Source organism: Lepisosteus platostomus, chromosome 2 (assembly GCF_059453375.1).
Source record: "Lepisosteus platostomus isolate fLepPlt1 chromosome 2, fLepPlt1.hap1, whole genome shotgun sequence".
Taxonomy (NCBI): domain Eukaryota; kingdom Metazoa; phylum Chordata; class Actinopteri; order Semionotiformes; family Lepisosteidae; genus Lepisosteus; species Lepisosteus platostomus.
The window spans coordinates 18,765,475-18,786,914 of record NC_142612.1 but is presented as its reverse complement, the minus strand read 5'-3'; the positions used below and the strand labels follow the sequence as shown (position 1 = coordinate 18,786,914).

General features: G+C 40.5%; 2 protein-coding genes across 4 annotated transcripts in view; one reads left to right on the top strand and one right to left on the bottom strand.

Annotated features, from left to right (window-relative positions):
• tsc22d1 (TSC22 domain family, member 1) overlaps window positions 1–8,061 on the top strand; it is a 71,312-nt gene extending 63,251 nt beyond the window's left edge. For 2 of the 3 annotated variants that reach the window (XM_088602690.1, XM_088602709.1), the window contains exons 2-3: window positions 5,284–5,335; window positions 6,457–8,061. In XM_088602690.1, the coding sequence (XP_088458816.1) occupies window positions 5,284–5,335; window positions 6,457–6,726 (322 nt within the window). In that variant the 3' untranslated portion in view covers window positions 6,727–8,061. Of the gene's footprint in view, window positions 1–4,348; window positions 4,685–5,283; window positions 5,336–6,456 lie in introns of those variants that run through there. The other variant, XM_088602700.1, reaches the window with a different exon arrangement.
• Window positions 8,062–12,547: 4,486 nt separating this feature from the next.
• On the bottom strand, window positions 12,548–19,309 carry serp2 (stress-associated endoplasmic reticulum protein family member 2). Its single transcript, XM_088602719.1, has 3 exons — window positions 17,827–19,309; window positions 13,409–13,481; window positions 12,548–12,966 (listed from the first exon to the last, which is right to left on the bottom strand). Exons 1-3 carry the CDS (start codon window positions 17,908–17,910, stop codon window positions 12,926–12,928), a joined length of 198 nt encoding a protein of 65 aa, XP_088458845.1. The 5' UTR covers window positions 17,911–19,309; the 3' UTR covers window positions 12,548–12,925.
• Between the last annotated feature and the right edge of the window lie 2,131 nt (window positions 19,310–21,440).

Genomic DNA, 21,440 nt, shown 5'->3' with positions numbered 1-21,440 from the left:
CTTGAGCAGCTTACTCTTCTTCTTTGCCTGCAGTGGAAAGTGTCTACTTTTAAACAGGGACCAGTCGGTTGCGTTTAATTCTCTCTTTGGTATTGGCCCTGGTTGGTCTTTTGACACCTCTTTTTAGACCTTTTGGCCTCTTAATCATGAATTAAAACTGTAAGGTTTTGAAGCTGGTGTATGAACTCGTGGAGTTTACTCCGTGTGTGGGCTGCAGAAGGAACCAGTAGATGTTAATTCTGCAGTGAAAGAAAGAAGTAAAAAAATGCTTTACAGCTCAAATTGTCTATTTCACTTTTTCAGTGTATAACTCGACTTTTAGCCTCCCATTATATGGACCTATTTTCCTGCTTATTTAACAGGATTTTCTGCTTTACTTTAACACTTCTGTGCATTCACCATTGCAGAGCGTGATTAGCAAACAAATGGTGTTTTGCTTGTTTTTTTGGTAGTAGCTATGTGGAAATTGTGTTGTGTTCGAAGTGGGAACAGTGGTAGAGTGTCGAGTGTAGAGTGCAGGTGCATCATAGCAGGAGCTAGAAAGCAGGCCTTTTCTTTTCTGAAGAAATGTGCAGCCGAACCGTCTTGTGCTTTTCACAGGAGAGGAGTTCCAAACAAGGAAGACGTTTCTCGCGGGAATATTTTAAAGGCATAGTGACACTTTTGAAAGGGTACCTAGCTGGTCCCCAGTCATTACTGTCTGCACAATAAGCTCTTTTCTGCGGCAGTCAACTGCCCTCTGGTGGGTGTGGTTAACACATCAAAGGCGTTCATCTCTAAAAGCCTACGGCTTCATTCCACGTCACGTCCTATTCGGATCAAACCCATATTGCCACTTGTCTTACAGTCTTCATAACAGTCTGCAAGCACTCTGGAGCTGGAGACGTCTGGTCTATAGAGACGATGTTTTGGACCGAGCATGAATAAGCCGCATTATTGCCTGAGCTATTGGGCTGCTTCTTTAATGAATGTTTTAAATGACAGACAGCCTACATTTTGTTGTGTTTATAGCTTTATACAACAGATGTGTTATGCAGTGTTTTAGTTGCAGTACTGATATATTTTAGTAAAGGCAACTTTATATGTAGCTTCTTTGTGTGTTTCATTGTCGGTTAGTTACCCAGCGTTGCGGTTAAGATGTGGCTCCTCATTAACAACCTTCAGAGTGATGTAGAACAGTAGAGATTCTTGGAAATCAAACGTAAAAAGCTTTTCTTTTTTTTCTGGCAAATGGAAAGGTCCTGGTAAAAATAAAGTACGTTTCAAAGTTTTAAAATAACAATCGTTTCTTTTCCCATTATGTAAATATACTTTTATAAAAAGGACAGTTTCCTTCATTAAAGACTTATCTAAAACTGATGGATGAATTTTTGTTTTATAATTTTTCATTACAATTGCGGACATGTGTGTGTGACATAAGTTCAGCATTATCCTTGGAATTAGATGAGAAAAGACTTGTCTAATTCACAAATGTTCTTCTCGGTATTAGTGATAATTGTAGAAGCTTCCTCCTGGCTTTTGATGACTTATACTTATTACTACACGTATTGTTACAAAAAAAACTCAATACGTATTTACATTTGTGCATGACTGTTTAACCAAAATTAATTTTAGTAGGCCTTTTGTTAGTATTACAAGCCTTGTCGTGATTTAAAATTTCCCTAATAAGTTAGATCACATCACATTCAGCCCACATGATCGTATCCTACATGAGAGCAAATGGTTCTTCACTAACCTGATTACATTGTGCTGGGCCCAAGGAGTTGAGTATTGGCAGGAGTATGCAGTTCGCTAGCAGCCTAGCAAGAAGTCATTATTTATTGTGCTGACTCTGGCGAGTCATGTGGGCTTCATTTGGAGACATCAGGGCTCTAATGTTTTATAATTAAAGAGGAGCGCTGTTTCAGTATTACTAATCCCAGTCTCCACTTGACGTTTCTAGGATGAATACCTATTTCGTGTACTGGTCTTAATCCAGCTCCAACCCATTAACAACTATCACGGTATTCAGTATGACTTGCTCATTACAATGTTAACTTGAAAAGGAACTCGTAATATTAAAATGCATTTGGAAGCAGCGTGAAAACTGAAGTAAAGGAAGATTCTTCACAGTTTTGAGAAGGGAGCTGCATCCATGTGCAAACTGAGAAGGAAAAGGCTGAGGTTAATTCCACACTGGAAGAAAGAGGAAACGCCGCTTCTGTTTTTCAGCATGGAATTCACCCCCTGCTTATTCTAGTCAGTTTATTAGAACTCCACCACCTTCCACGCAACAACATCGTAGGAGGGAATGTGCCATTCCCTTAATCCTGGCCTAAGATGGAGACTCAATAAAAAGTAACCTTTGGGGTCCAGACAGGGCTGTTCCAGTGGCGTGCTAAAGAAAATCTCCCTCTGCCGACAGAGGTGCAATAAAACTGAGATGCCCTTTGAAACCAATAGACGTTGAAATGAGGAGCAAAACTGGCCAGTCTGCAATATCCCGAATACTGCACTCCTGTCTGTCCACACTGTTACTGCACAGGCTGGGGAAAACAAGGCCCAGAGACAACAAACCTATGAAAGCAGTGGAGCCACGAGTACAATGGAAGCAAGAACTGGTGGGGAAATCCTTTTCTGATAGCTGGTGGCAAGTCTGTAGCTGTGCACAGAAGCCATCGGTGATTCTTTCCCAGGTCACATGCAAGACTCTGACTATTTCTTATCCCACAGCCTGCCAATCTACCATTACAGTGGTAGCAGATACTATTGTTCCTTACTCCCTTTTGGCACAGTCTTATTTCCCGACGGGCACAGGTTTCCTTGTACACTTCTCGGAAAATTGTCGATGTTTCTTTGAAAATCATCCAGCCTGAGAATTACACCTGAACCCACTCGCAAGCGCAACAAATATAGTGGCCTGACGCTGTCTGGAGTGTGATGAAACTGGTGGTTTTATTTGTTCTCTGTACGTGAAAGATCATCTCCGCCATTTTGTGCCGGTGCTTCTGTGTCGAAGAGGGCAATGACGTGACGGAAGAAGGAAGGGTTTCACCTGCAGTGTAGGTGGAAGATTTGGGGCATGAACACCCTGCTGTGGCCAGCCTGTCACCTGACAGAGAAGCTTGCTTGGCACACAGGTGTGGACACTCCCCATGAAAGCATACTAAAATTCCAGGACTGCTCATCTTGCACATGTTTTATTGCCTTGACTAGGGAAATATGTGGAACCACAAAACATACATTTTTTATAGTGTTCTACATGATTTGAGTATAATCAGGAATGCATATGAAGCTCAGTAGTTAAGACAGGCTGTTGATGGACGTCATACAGTGTACTCATAATGCAGCTAGGGTAGAATTAGTTCAAGCAGGCACCCGAAGAAGGCTCCATAGCCAAACCATTTCTCTCTTCTTTTCAGCATGAGATAAACCTTTACTTGTTCCTTTACAGTACACTTACTCAATTGTTATTTACATGAAATGTGTTGATATGGTACATGAAATATTACAACGTGCCTTTTTGCGAAACAAAGATGCAGCTTCAAATGATTTGATTACTATTGAACGGATAAATCCTTAGAACAACAATGATCCTGCATATGGCTGTTTTGATGGATTATCTGATTGTCCCCTTGCATGTCCTTAAAATATCATCTTAAAGTTTGAGGCTGTTCTCTTAGTGCATTATTTCTTAACATGATGACGTTGTATATCTGGATCTCTTTGCATATACAGTATTTTAATGAAGTAGTGCATAGAGTAATGGAATGAACAGGCATTAATCCAGTGACATATTAGGTTATGTACTGCCATTCTGAGCACTATACAAACACGAGCTGTCACAATGGCATCTTCTTTCTAGAAAGTTGCATGTTGATGCCCGAGGTTCAACCAGTAGGTGGCAGCGCTGATGCACTGTAGTACTGTACTTATGTAAACGTCAAGCTCTGCACCTGCACAGCGCTGACGGAGGTATGCTTCTTTCCGTGTGATCGATTTAACATTGCCAACTAATACCGTAAGGCAGCGGAAAAAAGGTGAATATTCTGAATTATGAAATGATTTTTTTATATATAAATCAAAGTTACCGCAGTATTCTGTTGTTGATCTGAAAAAAAAATAGCAAGCCCCGAGTTGGCAAAAATAAATCGTGCTTGAGAATTGTTCCTTTTTTTTTTCCCCAACTGGTTTTTCCCAGTTGGAAATGTGCCCTGCGAATATGCTAAAGAAGTCGGCCGAGCACCAGGTGGGGGCGTTTCTGCATATATTACTGGAATTTTTTAGCACTCAGCCAATGGGATAGCGCAGGGTGCTGTTTTTCTTACATAAATTATGCAAATACACTGGAGCCTGCAGATTTTCATCGAGGCAGAGATGAGCTGACCTTGGAGATTTCCTTTGTGCCGCGTTAGAAGCGAGTCGAGCTCACGGAGCTGCGACAGTTGCTATAAGGATATAACTTTTTTCCCCCCTCTCTCTCCGATAAACGCCTTTTTTTAAGCGTCGATAATGTGAATTTTAGCAATCGAGGAGGCATTTTTTTTGTTTCGCTGCAATTTGATGTATGTGGATGAAATAGCATGAATGCCCCGTGCTGTACAGTGGCGATGGATCTTGGTGTTTGCCAGCTGAGAAATTTTTCTATATCTTTTTTGTCATCACTGTTGGGTGCGGAGAGTTCGGCTGTCAAGCTTGATAATAGGTAAATGTCATTACGGTGTCGCCTTTTGCAGGGAGTCTGCAAATCGTTCGGGAAAGGAGCGGCAGTAATGCTGCATGTCTTTTTTGTGTGTGCTAATGTGCACAACATTCAATTCTTCTAGAGCTGAATTTTTCTTAGCTCTTAACGGGGGAAGCACGCCTGGTTTTTCTAGCAGTTGTTGCTGTATTTGTGCGCAATGCTTTCCGAAAACTGTCGGCTCCCAGTGATGTACGTGACAGGGGATATCAGCTGGGCAGTGAAAGATGCTGTACTGAACAGCCTAGTTTCTTGCGGTTGTCATGGACTTTACCTAAGCTGTACATCCACGTTAATTCTTTGGGTAAAGGGATTCGTTCTGAATAGAAGATATTCGTTAGATCGGGGTTTTTCAAACATGCTTTGGTGGTTGAAGTCCTAGTTAGCAGCACCGTGTCTTCTATGTGTATCCAGTGGAATACTGCTGAGGTACAGGGCGGAAGGTATTTGCATAAAGCAGGTATTGTCCGGTTTGATGCTGTTCGAACTGTGCTGGAAGCAGTAGACGACTCTAGTTTTGTCAGATCATTAAATAAGGTTGTGTTTTTTTTTTCTTTTTTCAGTTCTTCGGGTGCCAGTGTGGTGGCCATCGACAACAAAATTGAACAAGCAATGGTAAGTTGTTTTTTTCCTCTGGAAGAAAAAACACGGGCACGGTATGTTCCGTGCATAGTCAGTGATTTTGTGGAATGTTTGTACAGTATGCAAGTCTTCGGTGTGTGCACGTCACACATCCCTCAGGTCTGTGCTGAAGACGTTCCTTTTACATTTTCATATGCTGAATAAAAATAGGACATCGCTACATGTTTGCATTATTTACACTTTTTAATTTATGGATCGGATTTTCTTATGTAAGCCTTACGTGAACAGCAACACAAATTATTAATTCCTTTAACATGGTAAGAAAATAGTGAACAAAATAGGTAAATAGCGTTTTTGTGTCTTATTTATATCTAGCATTCGAAGTAGTAAGGACTTTTTCGATTACGTGATTGCAACACTGTTGTAATGAATGTAACATCTACTCGGCAGAAAAATACAAGGACATTGTCAAAACAACCTATTGTATTATTTGTATAACTTTGGAGTTCTAGTAAAAACAACATTATATGAGGGCGGCCTCTTGTCCCTCCAGTTTTAGTTGCTGTAATTGTAGTGTTTGTATTGAAGATTTCGGTTTCCTTCTTGGCTGTTCTTTTGTTATTGGATCCGTGCCTCCACAGACTCTCACGCGATTCTCTCGACTGACTGTTGCTAGGCAAACTCGGAATCTTTAACGCACGGTTATAAATAACTCGCCTGCTGATTGGCTCCCCTGGCTGGAGGCCGGCCATTTTGTTCTTTATGACGACTCTTGTGGTCACGTTAAGGAAGAAGGAGTGGCGTGGTGCTGCAGGGCGCTGTTTTGTTGGAATGGTTTCGGGCTTCATTAGCCGTGTTTTGCAGCGCTCCGTGGACAACGGCAAACACAAATGTTGGGCGAGCGATCTATTTGTGTAGGTTTCCGTTACCTAATTTTAAAAGCGGAGTGCCAGTGCAGCCAGGCTCTCACTGTACCATGACACCTAATAACAGAAAGAAAGAGGAAAAAAGATTTCTAGTGTGATGGCTTTGCATTGAGTAACCCGTTCAAGTGTAATGCACCGATTATAACTCCGGCACTTCATGTGTAAAAGCACAGTTTGTCCGAGATTTCTTTTTTTTCTAACACCCTCTCTCTTCTTTCCCTCGCTAAGGACCTGGTGAAGAGTCACTTGATGTACGCAGTGCGGGAGGAGGTGGAGGTTTTGAAGGAGCAGATAAAGGAACTGATCGAGAGGAACTCGCAGCTGGAGCAGGAGAACAACCTGCTCAAAAACCTGGCCAGCCCGGAGCAGCTCGCACAGTTCCAGGCACAGCTACAGAGCGGCTCCCCGCCCGCTTCCTCCCAGCCCCCGGGGACGGCAGCCCAGCAGGCTGGGGCGCCAGCCCAGCCCGCCTCGCAGAGCGCCGGGCCCTCCGCGTAGCGCCGCCGAGACCCCGCGGCAGGGCCGGGCAGGGCTGCGCCGATGGGGGCGCTAATAAAACTCAAGAACAAACACGCCGCAATCACAGGAATAGTCCGTTTCCAAATTTGCACATATTTAAAAATGTCAAAACCTTGACGCGACAAAGACATAGCTCTATACATATATTTGTGTTACGATACCTTATAAGACGCTCGATACACTTTAAAAGACAATCGTCTTGACGAAAAAGACCTTATTCCGTGGCCGGCTGAGCTCTTAACTGCGGACCGGGGCGCTTGGCAGCGGGAGGCGCATCTATCGTGCCCGAACATAGATATGGATATCAAGCGACGTCCATTTCATCGGCGGCCCTGGAGTTGTACGGCTTGTTGGCTGCGCTCATCTTTTAAGACTTGTCGTGTGGCGGCTCTGCTCGGGGCAGCGGCCGAGCAGAAAAGGGGGAGAAACAAAAATGCACTTTCTGTGGTGGCGAACGTGAAGGAATCCGGACAGCCACCTTGACGGCGGGCACCCCCATCTGGAATGCGGGGCGCCTGGGGGACAGGAGGCGAGTTACAGTCGCATCCGCAGCTGGGTCGTGTGGTCCTTTGGATGCGGGGGGGCGGGGGTGGATGGGGGATCTCTTTGCTTGAGGTGGCGTGCAGACGTTTTCAGTATTTAACTTGGGAAGCTATCTTCGCGTTTTTGCCTCCACCCCTCCAAATTGACGCTATTCCACCGCCACCCCCTCGCTCCTACCACCCCCCTTGCAAAAAACAAGATTTTGTTAGCTGCGGGAAGCAAAAAAATGTTTGGGGTTCAGCTGAATTTCACTGAGGGTTAGCCTCATGTATATTTGTGTATTTAGTGTAAGTACTCTGTAATATAGTGTGACCTGTAAGTATTTAGGTTGTACAGATTGAAATTTAGCTGTTTCATTGACCTGAGCAGGTTTGGACTGTCATTTTTATGCTGTAACACAGATGTGCAGCCTACACCTGTTTAATAATGAAGCTGACAGTGACTTGTATTTGGAGTTTCTAGACTGCATCAGTTCAAACAGCAAGCCGTTGTACTCTCGGGAATTATTTGAAGTAAACCACCGTTGTGATTTTTTTTTTAATTTTCGCTTTATTTTATTTTTTTGACAGTGAAGCACACCGGATGTTCAACAATTACTCTTGGTGACATAACAAATCGGATATGAACTTCGCATATACGTACAAGTTGTATGCTTATGTTTTGTGCATGTTCCTCTGAAACGGGGGGGTAAAAAAAAGTTGTAACATGAATCAGTTGACTTGACTGTTGCACCTCTCAACTTTAAATAAAAAAGAACCATGTAAAACCGAACGCAGTTTATTTGTGATTTAAACGTGAGGTTTGCGCCTTCTGTCTGAACTTTTCGTCCTTCGCTGCTGGCCCGGTGTGTGCTTCTCTGCTGCCCGCCTGCCTCCGCTTTGACAGTGAACCTGCCTCGGTTCAGGAGGCGGAGCGGCGTGTAACACGGTGACCAGTCTGTGAACTTTGACAGGCGCGGCGGCGGCTGTGGAGCTCTGCCCCGGCCTCGCCCCTCCCCTTTCCCCGCCTCCTCACACGGCGAGGCACGCCGGGGGTTCCCTGGCGAGAGCTGCCTGGCGGGCAGGAAAGCGCGCTGAGCTACGTAAATGTGGTGAAGGAGCCGTAGAGGATTACAGCTCTGAGCTGTGGCGGTGTTGCACCGGGAGAGCTGAGGCCTTGGCGATCAAGCCCGAACATCAGAACGTGGGATTTTGAACACCGGACGGGTCCGAATATTTAATGATGAGAGCACTTGGATCGAGTTTACTTGGGAACATAAGAATATTGACAAATGAGAAGAGACAGTTCTGCCTACCTAGCCTTTTTTTGGTTAGTAGCTGATCCAAGGATCCGTTTCTTGGAATAAAGCAGGGTATGGGTTTCAACAACATGGCTAGGTAGCTTTTTCTATGCTCCCAAATCTCTTTGGGTAAAGAAGTACCACCCTGTTCTCAGAACTTAATGCATTTCTGTGTACTTTCACTGCTGTGCTCCCTGGTTTGTCTTTCATCATTCTTTCTGAAAGACGTCTGCTGGGATCACTGCCACAGCCCTTGAGGAGTTTGAATACTTGTCTGAGGTCAGCTTCTAATCTTCTGTTCAAGACTGGAGAGACTCAGTTTGGCCAGGCAGTGCAGGATTCCCTTAAGCCCCTGAATGTATCTGGTTGCTCTTCTCTGGACTGGTTCCAGAGCTGGAATTTGTTTTCTATAACATAGTGACCACAACTGTACACAACAATCTAAATGCAGGCATTTTAATGCATTATACAATTTTTACATAACATCCTTTGATTTGAGAGCTCTGCTTTTAACTACACTGTACATTCTGTCATTGTTCTAAATCGATTCCCACATTCCTGTTTAATTAATCTGTGTCAAGAAGATGTATATGATGTGTCAACCTAAACGTCTAAGTCTGTTTCATAAGCAGCTCTAAGCTCTCCCTGGCACGCAGAGGAAGCCTGGAGAACAGCCAAGACAACACCCATGGAATTTGCCACAAAAGTTTCATAACATTGATGTCGTTGGCGAGAGCAGTAGGGAGAGTTTTCTCCTGCTCTTTCCCTGTGTGTGCATTTCCTCATAGATTTCATTGTTTACCTTGATATGTTAACTTGCTATTATTCAAGTTTGATTAAGGAAAAACATGAATAATCAACATGAATTCAGTATCAACATGAATTCAAATTCAAGATGTATTGCATCTGGTTTTTGCACAATTTAAATAGTGCCCTTTAGATTTGTTTTTCAGCATGCTGGGTTAATCTTATGCAGTAGGATACCCATTTACAGTAGGAGTGTAAACCTCCAAATGTAATATGCCAGTATTATATATATGCTATGAAATAACACAAGTGCAGGCAATCAATATAGTATTTCAAATCTCACTGTCTTGAGGTTGAATGAAACCTCATATCTGGTTAGAAATGACTAAAACTCCACAAAATTCAAAATGTTAAATGTATCTGTACATGATATGGTGTTTTCCAATCCTTTGAAACAGGATTTCAGTATAGAGGAGTGGTCAGCGATCTGGACTCTCCGTTGGCAAGTGTTGGGGTTAAACCCTTGGTGTCTTGTATTCCTGAGCAAGATACCCACTACAAACTGCTGTGTGATTGGGTGCAAATGGTAGTTGCTTTGGATAAGCCTGTCATCCCAAGAAATGGTTAAAAATGTCTTTTATATACAGAGGCAATAAAAACAACAAATTATACCTCTGAACCAATATTGTTGTTTTTAATGCTTCCCAGCATATATTTTCTTTTTAAGCAAAGAACTTGAATTTGATTTGACTGTAATGTATTCACACCTTTTGTGCTGAATGCAGTGAATATTGAATTAAATTAACCAAAGCAGGACTCCCCAGGGTTGCACTGGGCTCCTTTACTAGTATCATTGGGTTAAATGCCCTCTGCTCTTTTCCCTCATGGAACGGTAGAATTTATCAGTTTGTTTTTTAAACAGTGCATTGGCTTTGCATTGCATTCTAAAGTAAATACTAAAAGATGAATTAAGACTTCCCCATGTCTTCTTTATACTAACTGCTCTGATGGTTTGTTTCTGACCTATGCGCAATGAAACTAAACTTCTGAATCTCACCATTTAGGTGCCTGAGAGAAAATCAGCTTTGAAATCTGCTCCCTCTAGTGAAGCCAAGTTCTTGATCACACCGGTTTTGGCTGGTTGCTAAAATAGCAAAGCTATTCTTCTGTCACTGTCCATGACTCCTATTGCAGGAGCACTGTTATCAAGGTTTCTGTGATGTCTTGAATCTAAACATTTGAGAATAAGATGTGATTTATGGCTCAGTCTCTAGTGCCAACACTAACGTGGCTTTGAAATCCTCCATCTAAAGCGACCCACTGTTGGACAATTGACCTTCTTTACTGCAGGAAGTGAAACATTTTCTTGTTTTTTTTTATTTATCTCTAGACAATTTAGGCTGAGTGGTCCTTTACCATCATTTCACAGTGAATATTGAACATGTTTAACAGTTTATAAAGTGGTGTAATTTTACCATTAAATTACGTGTTCAGCTTTTTTTCAAACAAAATCATCTTTATACTATGACGATGTGTCATTATATTTATGCAAGTAGAGGTTAATTCCATCCTGAAAAGTGAAAAGTAAAAATGTTAAATTTGTTTTATTGTTTAAATGTTATTAAAATGCACCAGAAGAAGGCTCAACACAGACGCACTGACTTTTACGTTCTTTGTATGCAATGCACACTAACTTCCCTCTCATACAAAATTTACTATTTTATTAAAACGTATCAACGCTATAGACATTAAATACTATTTTGAATTACTGGGCTTGTGAGACTTCGGGGATTTTAGCAGTATAATTTCAAAATATATGGAGTACAGGCTTATGTACATTAAGGAATTGATTGATTACCATGAGTATCCTGCTGCAAAGGCAAAACCCAGCAAATGAAAAGGTGTCATTTACAGTGTTTTATTGCCATTTTCTGAGATCAATAATGATCCCCAAAAAGTTTAAATGACCATGAAAATGTGCGTAATGTTCAATTTGCGGGAAAACTACGTGTAGCACTGATTCCTCATACTTTTTCCAGAGTTGAGGAGAATGAGCTTTGCTCTAATGACGTGTCAGTACTGGAGCACTGAAGAATCCTAGGCAGCAATAATGAATAACATCTTGAGCACGGATGACAAAAAGACAGCAAGCTGCTGTCAAGTGATGTGCAAGTAAAGTGACCTCAGATAAGACTATTTGTAATATGTTATTGATTTTCATAGTTTTGCTCATCTTGCTTATCTGATTTGTAAGAGCATATTGATCCAACAAAAAAACTACTTATAAAACTACTTATTAAAGGACCAATGACCCACAAGTCATTGACCCAGTTACCCACAAGAGAAGCTATTTTTTTAAAGCTTTCTAATCCATACATTGGGCTCTTAGAGCTGGCAGAGGATTGAAGTGACAAGTACATTTTTTATATCATCAATTCAATTATTTATCGCTGGTTTAAGGACTAATATGTGTGGTGCAGTTGTGGAGTTAAAATTTGCTTTCTCCTTGATTTTAAAATCTCATCCGTCGCAAAGTGAAATAGGGAAACAGTGCTTAATTACAATTTCTACGTGAAACAGCATTTGGTATATTCAGGAAGCTCCTGAATTGCGTTAATACACTAAAAGGACTATCATTATGACTTGAATAAAGTGAGTTTTGCTGTATGCTACCAAGCAACATCAGAAATATGACAGCTACAAAGAAACCAACAAAGCTTTATCAAAGGGGTACCTTGTCAATTGGTGCTTTCAACACAAAACTGTGAACAATTAATAAGATGTCATATTGAGTTGCCAAACAGGACAGATTTATCATGTTATTTTAAAAACGCTATGGCTGCTTATACAGATGATTCTGTAAAATACAATCACTCCTTCTGCTATGAATTTCATCTGCAGTTAATTACAGTCATGTTTGTTTAAGAGCCTGTTCTTTTTTTCCAGCAGTTTGGGCATCCTGCATCTCTAATAAATGCGAAAGTACAGCTTTAAATTGTTGCAGTGTAGATGAACGAAGAACATTCCCAGGGGGAGAATTTACTGTCATTTTCTTTTCTTTCTCATGAAAACAAGAAGTTATTGATATCTCCATTTCATTTAAATGGACGTGTTTTTAAGCTGTAGATTTAAAAAATAGTAGGAAGTGTACCGTATAGTACATTAAAGGGGCAAGAGTTGAAGAGATAAGGATTATGAAGGACAATATCTGACATCACGGTAGAAAAGGCGCAGTTTGTTGAACATTTATTTGAAAAAGGTAATTAGTAGTGTGTAGGAGCTAAACATACATAATTAAAGTATGGTACACATATTCAGCGATCACCTCTCTACACTAAATACAACAATAAGGATGAATGGAATGGAAAAAAAGATGGGTATCAAAGCCAACCAATATGGTTAAACCACAGAGTCAGTATAAAAGCCCTGCGTCCCCTTTGTTGAGGATGTTTTTGACAGACTAACGTAGATGTTGGGGACAAAAAGGGGTTCACGTGGTCTTCTCTTCAGTGCTTCATGAGCAGACGAAAGCCAGTGAGCACATCCGGTGTCCCCTCAGACGACACCGGGCTTGGCGTGAGGAGGGAAGGGTCAGCAGAGGCCAGGGATCTACATTCCCATTCTTATGCTCTGTATGATCTGAAAGATTGCTGCAAGAGAGAGCACAGGACCAAGTGAGAGAGACAACATCATCACGAAGCCTTTTTAATCAGCCGCAACTGATACAAAGTAATAAAGAAAGAAGAAACTCAGATCCTGGGGAACAGCACAGTACATAAAGACGTGGATTTCCTATCAAACTATACTGTATACAGATCCTCAAACACTAAACTGTTTACAGTTTCAAAGTGCATCAGAAAAGAAGGTGTTAAAGAACTCAACAACAATCATCTACATATTTTTGTCCTTGTCAAACACAATTCTAACCAATTCTTTTTGGAAAAGGTTTCCCTCACCAAATAGACTAACGGACAACAAAGAAGCAATTGGAAAGTGGAAAAAATGGCAAACCCTGTCCTGTGAATTCAGGAAACTCGCTGCTCGATTGGTTTGGTAAACGTGCAGCCGTGATGTGTAAAATGGTGTTTTTACCTGAACCACATACAACAAATACAAACAGAGCCAGGAGCCAGGGTCCCACTGGATATTTTTCTTCTTGCGGTCGCTGGAATGCAAACGCATATCAATTAAAAAATGTCTTATTTTCATAAAGAAGAAGGCTACTTTTGTAATGAAGCGGCAGTGATAATGACAGCATTGTCATCGCAAAACAATTTTATGTATACTTTAATTATACTTTCTTTGTTTATTGTTGTTCCTAATGTGCCAGGTTAACGTGTTTTGCCATGTTTTATTTTTCCATGCATTTATAGACAACTAATGAGCATCCTAAATGTGCCCATGTGAATCCGGCTTTCTGACAACAGATATTTCATTTTTCCATTGATGTTCCATAGTAACACCAAGATTATCACCAGATACAAGACTCTTCCAGGTGGCACAGCCTCTGAGTCACCAGGGACATTTTTAGATTTAAAATGTCAGCATATTAACAGTCTCAGACAGCTTAAGGCAACGTAATGTAGAGCCTTTTTGGGTGGAGCCCAGAAGCCTTATTCACAGGATTCAGCACTTTGTGACAAAGACCAGCAGAGAGGCCCTCTGCGTACTGGCAAAATCCTCACAAGAATGTAAGAAAGGGCTACAAATCAGAGGAGGCCTTTTAGCCCATCTAACCCAGTTGTCATTTAGTAGCTAACTGATCCCAGGAACGTATCCAGCTGATTCCTGAAAGGACCCAGGGTGTCAGCTTCAACAACATAGCTGAGTTCCACACTCCTACTGTACATTACACTCTTTTGGTGTGGCAAACCTCAATTGAGGTCCACAAAATGACCTTAATGAGTCAGACAATTTGGTTGATTTGCCTCTGCCTGTGTGCAATAATAGTGGTACAATGGTTTTAGAATAAATACATCTGTCTCTGTAAATCTGTAGTCTCTTGTCAAATAAAATGGCAGGTGGACTTTACAGACACAGATGTATTTATTCTACAAATGTGCACCAAGCTGTACTGAGGAACTGGTAGGCACTTCCCCCAAAATGTCTTGTGGCTTCATTTGCTGCCAAAGGTGCTTGCACCGAACACTGAGTTCACAGGACTGAGTACTAATGCAATCAACATATTTCAATCTTTTCTCTTTAGATTTTGCTGACATTTGCTGTAACTTACCTTACCCTCAGAAGAAGGTTTTGAATCAAATATTAGGTGTAAAACATTCATTTTGTAACAAAATGGAATATCGTAGAAAGGGTTTGACTAGTTATATAATGTAGTGTAAATGCACTTCAAATATCTTCCACTTGAGTAATCGGTTTTATGTTTCACTGGTTTGAGTTCATCAGGAGACCTTCAGTTTGGAAAAAACACCTTCATATCCTGTAAAAATGAGTGCTTTTTGCTGTACCATCCTGGAATTTAAGATTTACTACTGACTTTGAGCGCAAATGTCTTCCATTTGTTATTGCCAGTGACTGGAAATAGCTGCAGAGCTCCATCCATTTCTAGCCACTTCATCCAGCTCAGGGTTGCAGAGCAACTGGAGCCTATCCTGGCAAGCAGTGGGTGCAAGGCAGGGTGCACCCCAGACGGGATGCCAGTCCATCGCAGGGTACATACACACACTCGGGAAACCCACACGAACACGGGGAGAGCATACAAACTCCACACAGAAAGCACTCCAGGGCTGGATTTGAACCCAGGACCCCAGCGCTACGAGGCGTCGCTACAATGCTAACCATTACACTACCATGTTGCCTCTCTCCAAAGGCTAATCTAAAAAACAAAATCAACTTTGCAGCTATGGGAGTTTTTAAGATGCAGGACTATTAGTTATTTCACTGCTGTTCCCTGTGCCACAATGAGGTGAGCCTCTTGTCCAAGCTGTCATTAGAAATGGTTAAGGAAAGCACTATAAGCAGAAGACCTGCATCCTGCAACACACTAAGGTCATTGAGAATAAAGAGTCCTCCCGCATTGTACTGTAAAACACTGCAGTTCCCAGTCATTTCTAACTTTCTAGGAAACTACTCAGACCCTAAAATCTGGTACCTGACAGACAACCAAAAAGCTGCTCTATCAGCAGTCATGAGTGTCTTTCTTTGCTCCGCCTAAATCGTTATAATTAATTCATAGACACGCACTTCTAGTGGAGAAGTAAGTTTGTAAAACAAATATCCCCACATGCCATTTAAAGTCTACATGTTACAAGCATAATGTTAACACCAACTTTATTTATTTATAAATAAAGTTTATAAATAATTATTTTTATTTAATAAATATTTATGTATTTATTGTTGTTATCATCCTCTAAAGCGCTTTGAGAAGCCACCTTTAAAGGTGCTATATAAAATAAAGTTTATTATTATTATTATTATTATTATTATTATTATTATTATTATTATTATTATTATTACCAACTGTCAACTATCAAAATGTGCTCATGCAGGGGTAATGGAACTGTGTTAGTGTCAGTCAAATCTTAGTGCTGAGAGTTAGCTGACTCTACGACACAAAGTGGGCGAAGTAAACAGTAGCCTGATTTCAAGTCGAGCAGTTTCTTGCTGGATAATTAAAATCACGTCAGCGTTTTTAAAGGGCTAATTTTGTGGTAGCCCTGCCAAATGTTAAAGAGCTGGGCAAAGAAGACTCGACATGAATTCTTCAAGGAGAGGTGCGGGCGTTGTGAGGTGTTGGGAGTTCTGCCGGCATGTGTTGGCAACAAAGGAACACAGGTTAATTCCAGGTTGAAAAGTGGAAGGAAGAAACACAACATTTCAGCTGTGGATCTCACTTTAGACGTGCGTTACTCATGTTTTGTAGCCTCCTTCACTTCACTTGCTTGTTGCTTTGTGAGAGTACTCTCTCACTCTCATGAGAAGAGGTGTCAGAGAAACAGTCTGATGAAATCTAATGCAATAAGACAGGTTTGCAATTACAATTATTGGCAGATAAATGAATGCATTTTTTGAATAATGGCGGGATTGAAAAAAGAATTCTATCTCTATCACTGAGAGCTGGTGGAACTTGAAGAATAATCCTGATTTCTGATATCTTTCTGAAATAAGGGCCCTGGAATCCATAGAAATAGTACACAGACAGAAATGTCGGTGTAAACATGGCTGGGAGAGGTCAATTTGTCAAAAACAAATTACTAATCTCAAAGGAAAATGCAGAGGAGGGTATGTATTGTACTGGAATGTCAATGCAAACTTTACTCAGCAAATTTTCTAATCTTGTTAGATGTAACAGTTGCACAATTGGCTTTATGGTCTGTTGATGCCCAATCTGTCTAATGAGCATATATATACACCAAAATACACAAAAACTATAAACAAAAGCATATATATACACACACTGGTACATAATATGTTGTCCCTATCAAGATCATCATTTAGCACCTCAATGGCATTAAAGTTAGAAATGTAGGAGTGGCCACTGCAATTCAGGTTAAGTCCCCTCACATATTAGAAGATCCACCTATGAGTAATTATTACAAGATAATTTTCTCTCCTGCCTTCAGAGCCTTTGTAACCTCATTATAATACACTTGCCTACAACACCTTTTCAGGATGGCTACCTACTGCAATACCAGGGTTCACATGGACCTCTGGTCCCATCTATTTCAAGTTCATTTTGCATTTAATAGTAAAAACAGGAGTCATGTCTTTACGCAAAGAGGGGTGGGAGTACGGAACAAGCTGCCCAGCCATGTTGTTGAAGTCCATAACCTGGCTTCTTTCAAGAAACTGCTGGAAGAGATCCTGGGATCATTTAGCTACTACCTACCCAATGGTCTAGAAATGGTTGTAACCGTTCTTATGTTATTTTCTGTCTTCAGGCTCCCGATTGATAAAATCACATGGGGTGATGCAGTTCCAAGAGATTAACGTAAAATGCCAGAAAAACATACTTACTGTTAGCTTCTCTTTTGAAATGGATAATATACTTTTGCCTAAAACAAAAGAATATATCTAGCTTTTCTTTCTTTAAAACTTGTACAGAATAGAATTTTAATATTCTAGTGTCCATTATTTTGACTGTCAATCCAAACTCTGATTCGTTTTAAATCCAGTTCACATGCACAATACACCACCTCATTTCGATATACTCTATAGACATGACATCCACATTTTGCAGCATGAAGATCATCCCGTTTCTTTATCATTACAAACTCACGATGTCTGAATACATACCATACGTTAGCTAAATAACACTGTATTAATAAATACGATTAAACAAAATTATGTCACACCAGACTGACAGCACCTGAGGCACAGTGTTATCTTCATGGAAATCTTTAGACGGCTCGTTAAGAAAAAAAAATGCCTCTGCCTGTGGCGATTCCATTATCAATTATTATAAACCCAGTTCAGGATCCAAAATTTATTCCCTTCACGCTAGTCAAGAAGTCAGGGAGACATTCATTCTCTGAAGAATCACGTCTTACCAGGGTCTTTGCAACGTTTCCCCTCTGAGTGATATTTTTGCTGTGTTTCTCATTGGCCATTCGGATCCTCTGTTTTGCTACCATCTTCCGAGGAATTTCAGATTTTGGCGTCCTATAAAAATTGCCAATTATTTGTGAAGATGGTGACGGGTGCCAAGAAGACCGCTATCCCTCAGCACCTGTAGTCGATCACGTAACATGTAATGGACGGAAGTACGTCTCCCTAACCAGCGTCAGTTGTAAAGACGGTTTTATATTGTGTTTCCAAGGAGGGTAATGAATTCTCATCTCTGCATCTTTCATTGTTATTTGCTCCGTTTCCTAAGCCTGTATATGCATTTGTGTCCGTTCTATTTACAAAACGCTAATTGTAAATTTAAGTTAGCCACTTTTATTCTGTGTAGGGGGGCATTTAGATTGAACTTGAATTCTAAGCCACATTTCGGGGTTATAGACTTAAATACACCAGCTCGTGTATCTCAGGCTTCTACTCTTTGTTCAGAAGAAACTCGGATTTGTGCGGTTGGGGATGCTTAATACATGATCAGTTACGCTTTCAAGACTGGCATAGCAAGGTTTTGCAACTTCGAGTGACATCCCAGCTGTGTAAGAAAAAAAGGTGGAATATTGGCTACATAGAACAATCTACTGTTCACATTTCCAGTTATTTTGTGACCAAAAGCTTGAGTGTGTGTCAGTGACAAATGTACCCAGACGCCCAGACGGGAACTAACCGTGGGACCTCTATTAATTGGCATGCACATTTATTTTAATATTTTTGTTGGCTTTTTTTTTCAAATAATTATTGCAATCTTGTGATTTACAGTTTTTATGAAGGCTTCTTCGGAGCGGTTTTTATATTTCAATAGAAATCGAGTCCTGTTGTTGAGCGCATTTCTTGTCTTTAGACCTTCGATTTTGTTCGTTAGTTATTGTTTGTATTGAAACTTCCTACAATTGAATGTAACTTCTTGGTTTTTGGGTTTAATCTTTGCTTGAATTCATTTCACTAAGGGACCGTAGAGGGACAGGTGTATTTATTCTGAAATCTTGTGAACCAATATTATTGCACACAGAGGTTATCCAGCTAATTGTGTGACTTGACAAAGTAATTTTGTGTGCCTGAGCTATTTTCGGTTGCCATAACAAAGAGGGTAAATTATTTTACGACATATTTTAGTTTTTGTTCGGGCTGAGCATTCAAGTTAATTAAAAATACGCACTTCAGAAACAACATGTGTGTATATCATTTCTTATTCAAGAAAAAGGGATATAATTGAAAGAGCGTAAACACTTTTGCAACAAGGTACTTTCCACACATCTGGCATCATCTCCTTCTCCTTACAATGCAAATTTAAAGCCTGTCACGGTCATTTCAAAAACGAAATACTTAAATGCATTAAAAGTGTATCTTGATGTGTGCACAGTAATAGAGCACACGACTCTTTTCTTAGATTAGAAGTTATCTTTCACTCACTTTGACTTGCTTTTCTTTTAATGCAAGTTTTTACACTAAAATTAGAGGTGTCAGCGTGAGAAATAAAATGGATTGTCATATACCAGGTGAAAACGTTTTTACAGCAATACAAACATCACATCTAAGCTCTATCTTAGATACGTTGACGATATCATTTGTATTTCTACAAACTCTCATTAAAACCTGAAGCAGATTTCCATTCAGATTTGAAATATACATGAATTATTTCAGCAACAGGCAAACGTATAAAATTCTTAAACATTTCCATTTCAATTTCAGGTTCCCGTATTAACACCACTGTCCACTGTAAACCTGACTGTCATTCTTATCTACGGTACAACGTCTCTCACCCAAAAGCCTGTGGAGATTAAATTCTCAATCGTAACTTTTTGAGACTTGGATATAAGATCCATTTGCAGCACTGATCAAGTTTGTTAAATCAAAAGCGAGATCACGTGGCTTCTTTGAAACCGTGATCTTCCAAGAAATACTTTGTCCAGCTAAACTGAAAGAAACTCGCAGACAACAGAATCTTTAGTCATCTATTATCACCTTGCCAAGACAACAGTACGGCTCATTACGCGGAAGAACTTTAAAATTCTACAGCACCTATTTTTAAAACTCCAATCAAGATTTTTTTTTTCCTGCAAGGAACAGAACTTCAAAAGAATGCGTGGTCCACAGTGAAGTTCCTCCCCTTGGGAATGTTTTAAAAATACCTTTCTCGAGTAACAGACAAAAATGTTCCATCTGCGAATACATCATTCACTGCATATTGATTCGAATCCATAATCATCACTTGCCATTCACACAGCTGTATATGCACGTCTGAAGCAGTAGTTTATTGCATTACCTGTAGAAAAGGTAACCAATAATGCACTTGAGAGACTAAAGGACAATTATCTGACTGCTTTGTGGAGCATATACAACGCATTCAAATTAATACCACAGCATCCCCAGGTGCCTCACATTTCAGTAGCTATAATCACACATCTGAAAACATCACCATCTGAGGAGTTAGTGTTATGGAACAAGTTCTTCGTGTAATTAAAAGGAGAAACCTCTTGAAATGACTATTCTGTTCTGATGTTGTGTCAGCGTTACCCACAAAACATTGTGAACAACAACTAATTTATTGCACTGTGGTTATGTCCTGAAACAAATGTTTGTTGTTAGGTTATACCCTGTGTTCTTCCTTTTTGTTATCTGTCCACATTATAATAATAATAATAATAATAATAATAATAATAATAATAATAATAAACTTTATTTTATATAGCGCCTTTAAAGGTGGCTTCTCAAAGCGCTTTACAGGATGACAATAACAATAAATAGGAAGAATACACAAGATAAGACACAATTACTAATTACAACAATACAACAATAACAATAGAGGAGACCGTGGAAGGTGGTACTAAGAAGAGCAGAGGGGTGAAGAATGGAACCAGTTGCTTTTCTGAAGAAGAAGGTTTTGAGTCTGGATTTGAAGGAGTTTAGAGAAGGTGACTCTCTGATATCCTTGGGCAAAGAGTTCCAGAGCTTGGGGGCATAGCAGGAGAAGGCCCTGTCACCCATACAATGTAGACGGGCTTGGGGGACAGTAAGGAGGGCAGAATTTGAAAAGCGGAGGTTGCGAGGTGGGGAGTAGGGCGATAATAGTTCAGACAGGTATTGAGGTGCCAAGCCATGTAGAGCCTTATAGGTGAGCATGAGGATTTTAAAGTCTACAGGGAATTTGACCAGAAGCCAGTGCAAGGACTCCAGGATAGGAGTAATGTGAACACTTGCACTAGACCTGGTCAGGATTCTGGCTGCTGAATTTTGGACATACTGCAGTTTGTTCAGAGTAGATTTAGATACCCCAGCGAGTAGAGCATTGCAGTAGTCAATTCGAGAGAATACAAATATGTTGATCAGCTTTTCAGCCACAGTTAATGATAGCATAGGGCGTAGTCTTGCGATATTTCTAAGGTGAAAAAAAGATGTTTTGACAGTATGCTGTACATGTGGGTCAAATGTTAAGCCAGAATCGAATATAACCCCAAGGTTTTTCAATTTTGATTGAAGCTCAAGTACAGAGCCATCTACAGATATGGTTACAGGACTGGCTTTACGAAGTTGATGGGGGGTACCAATA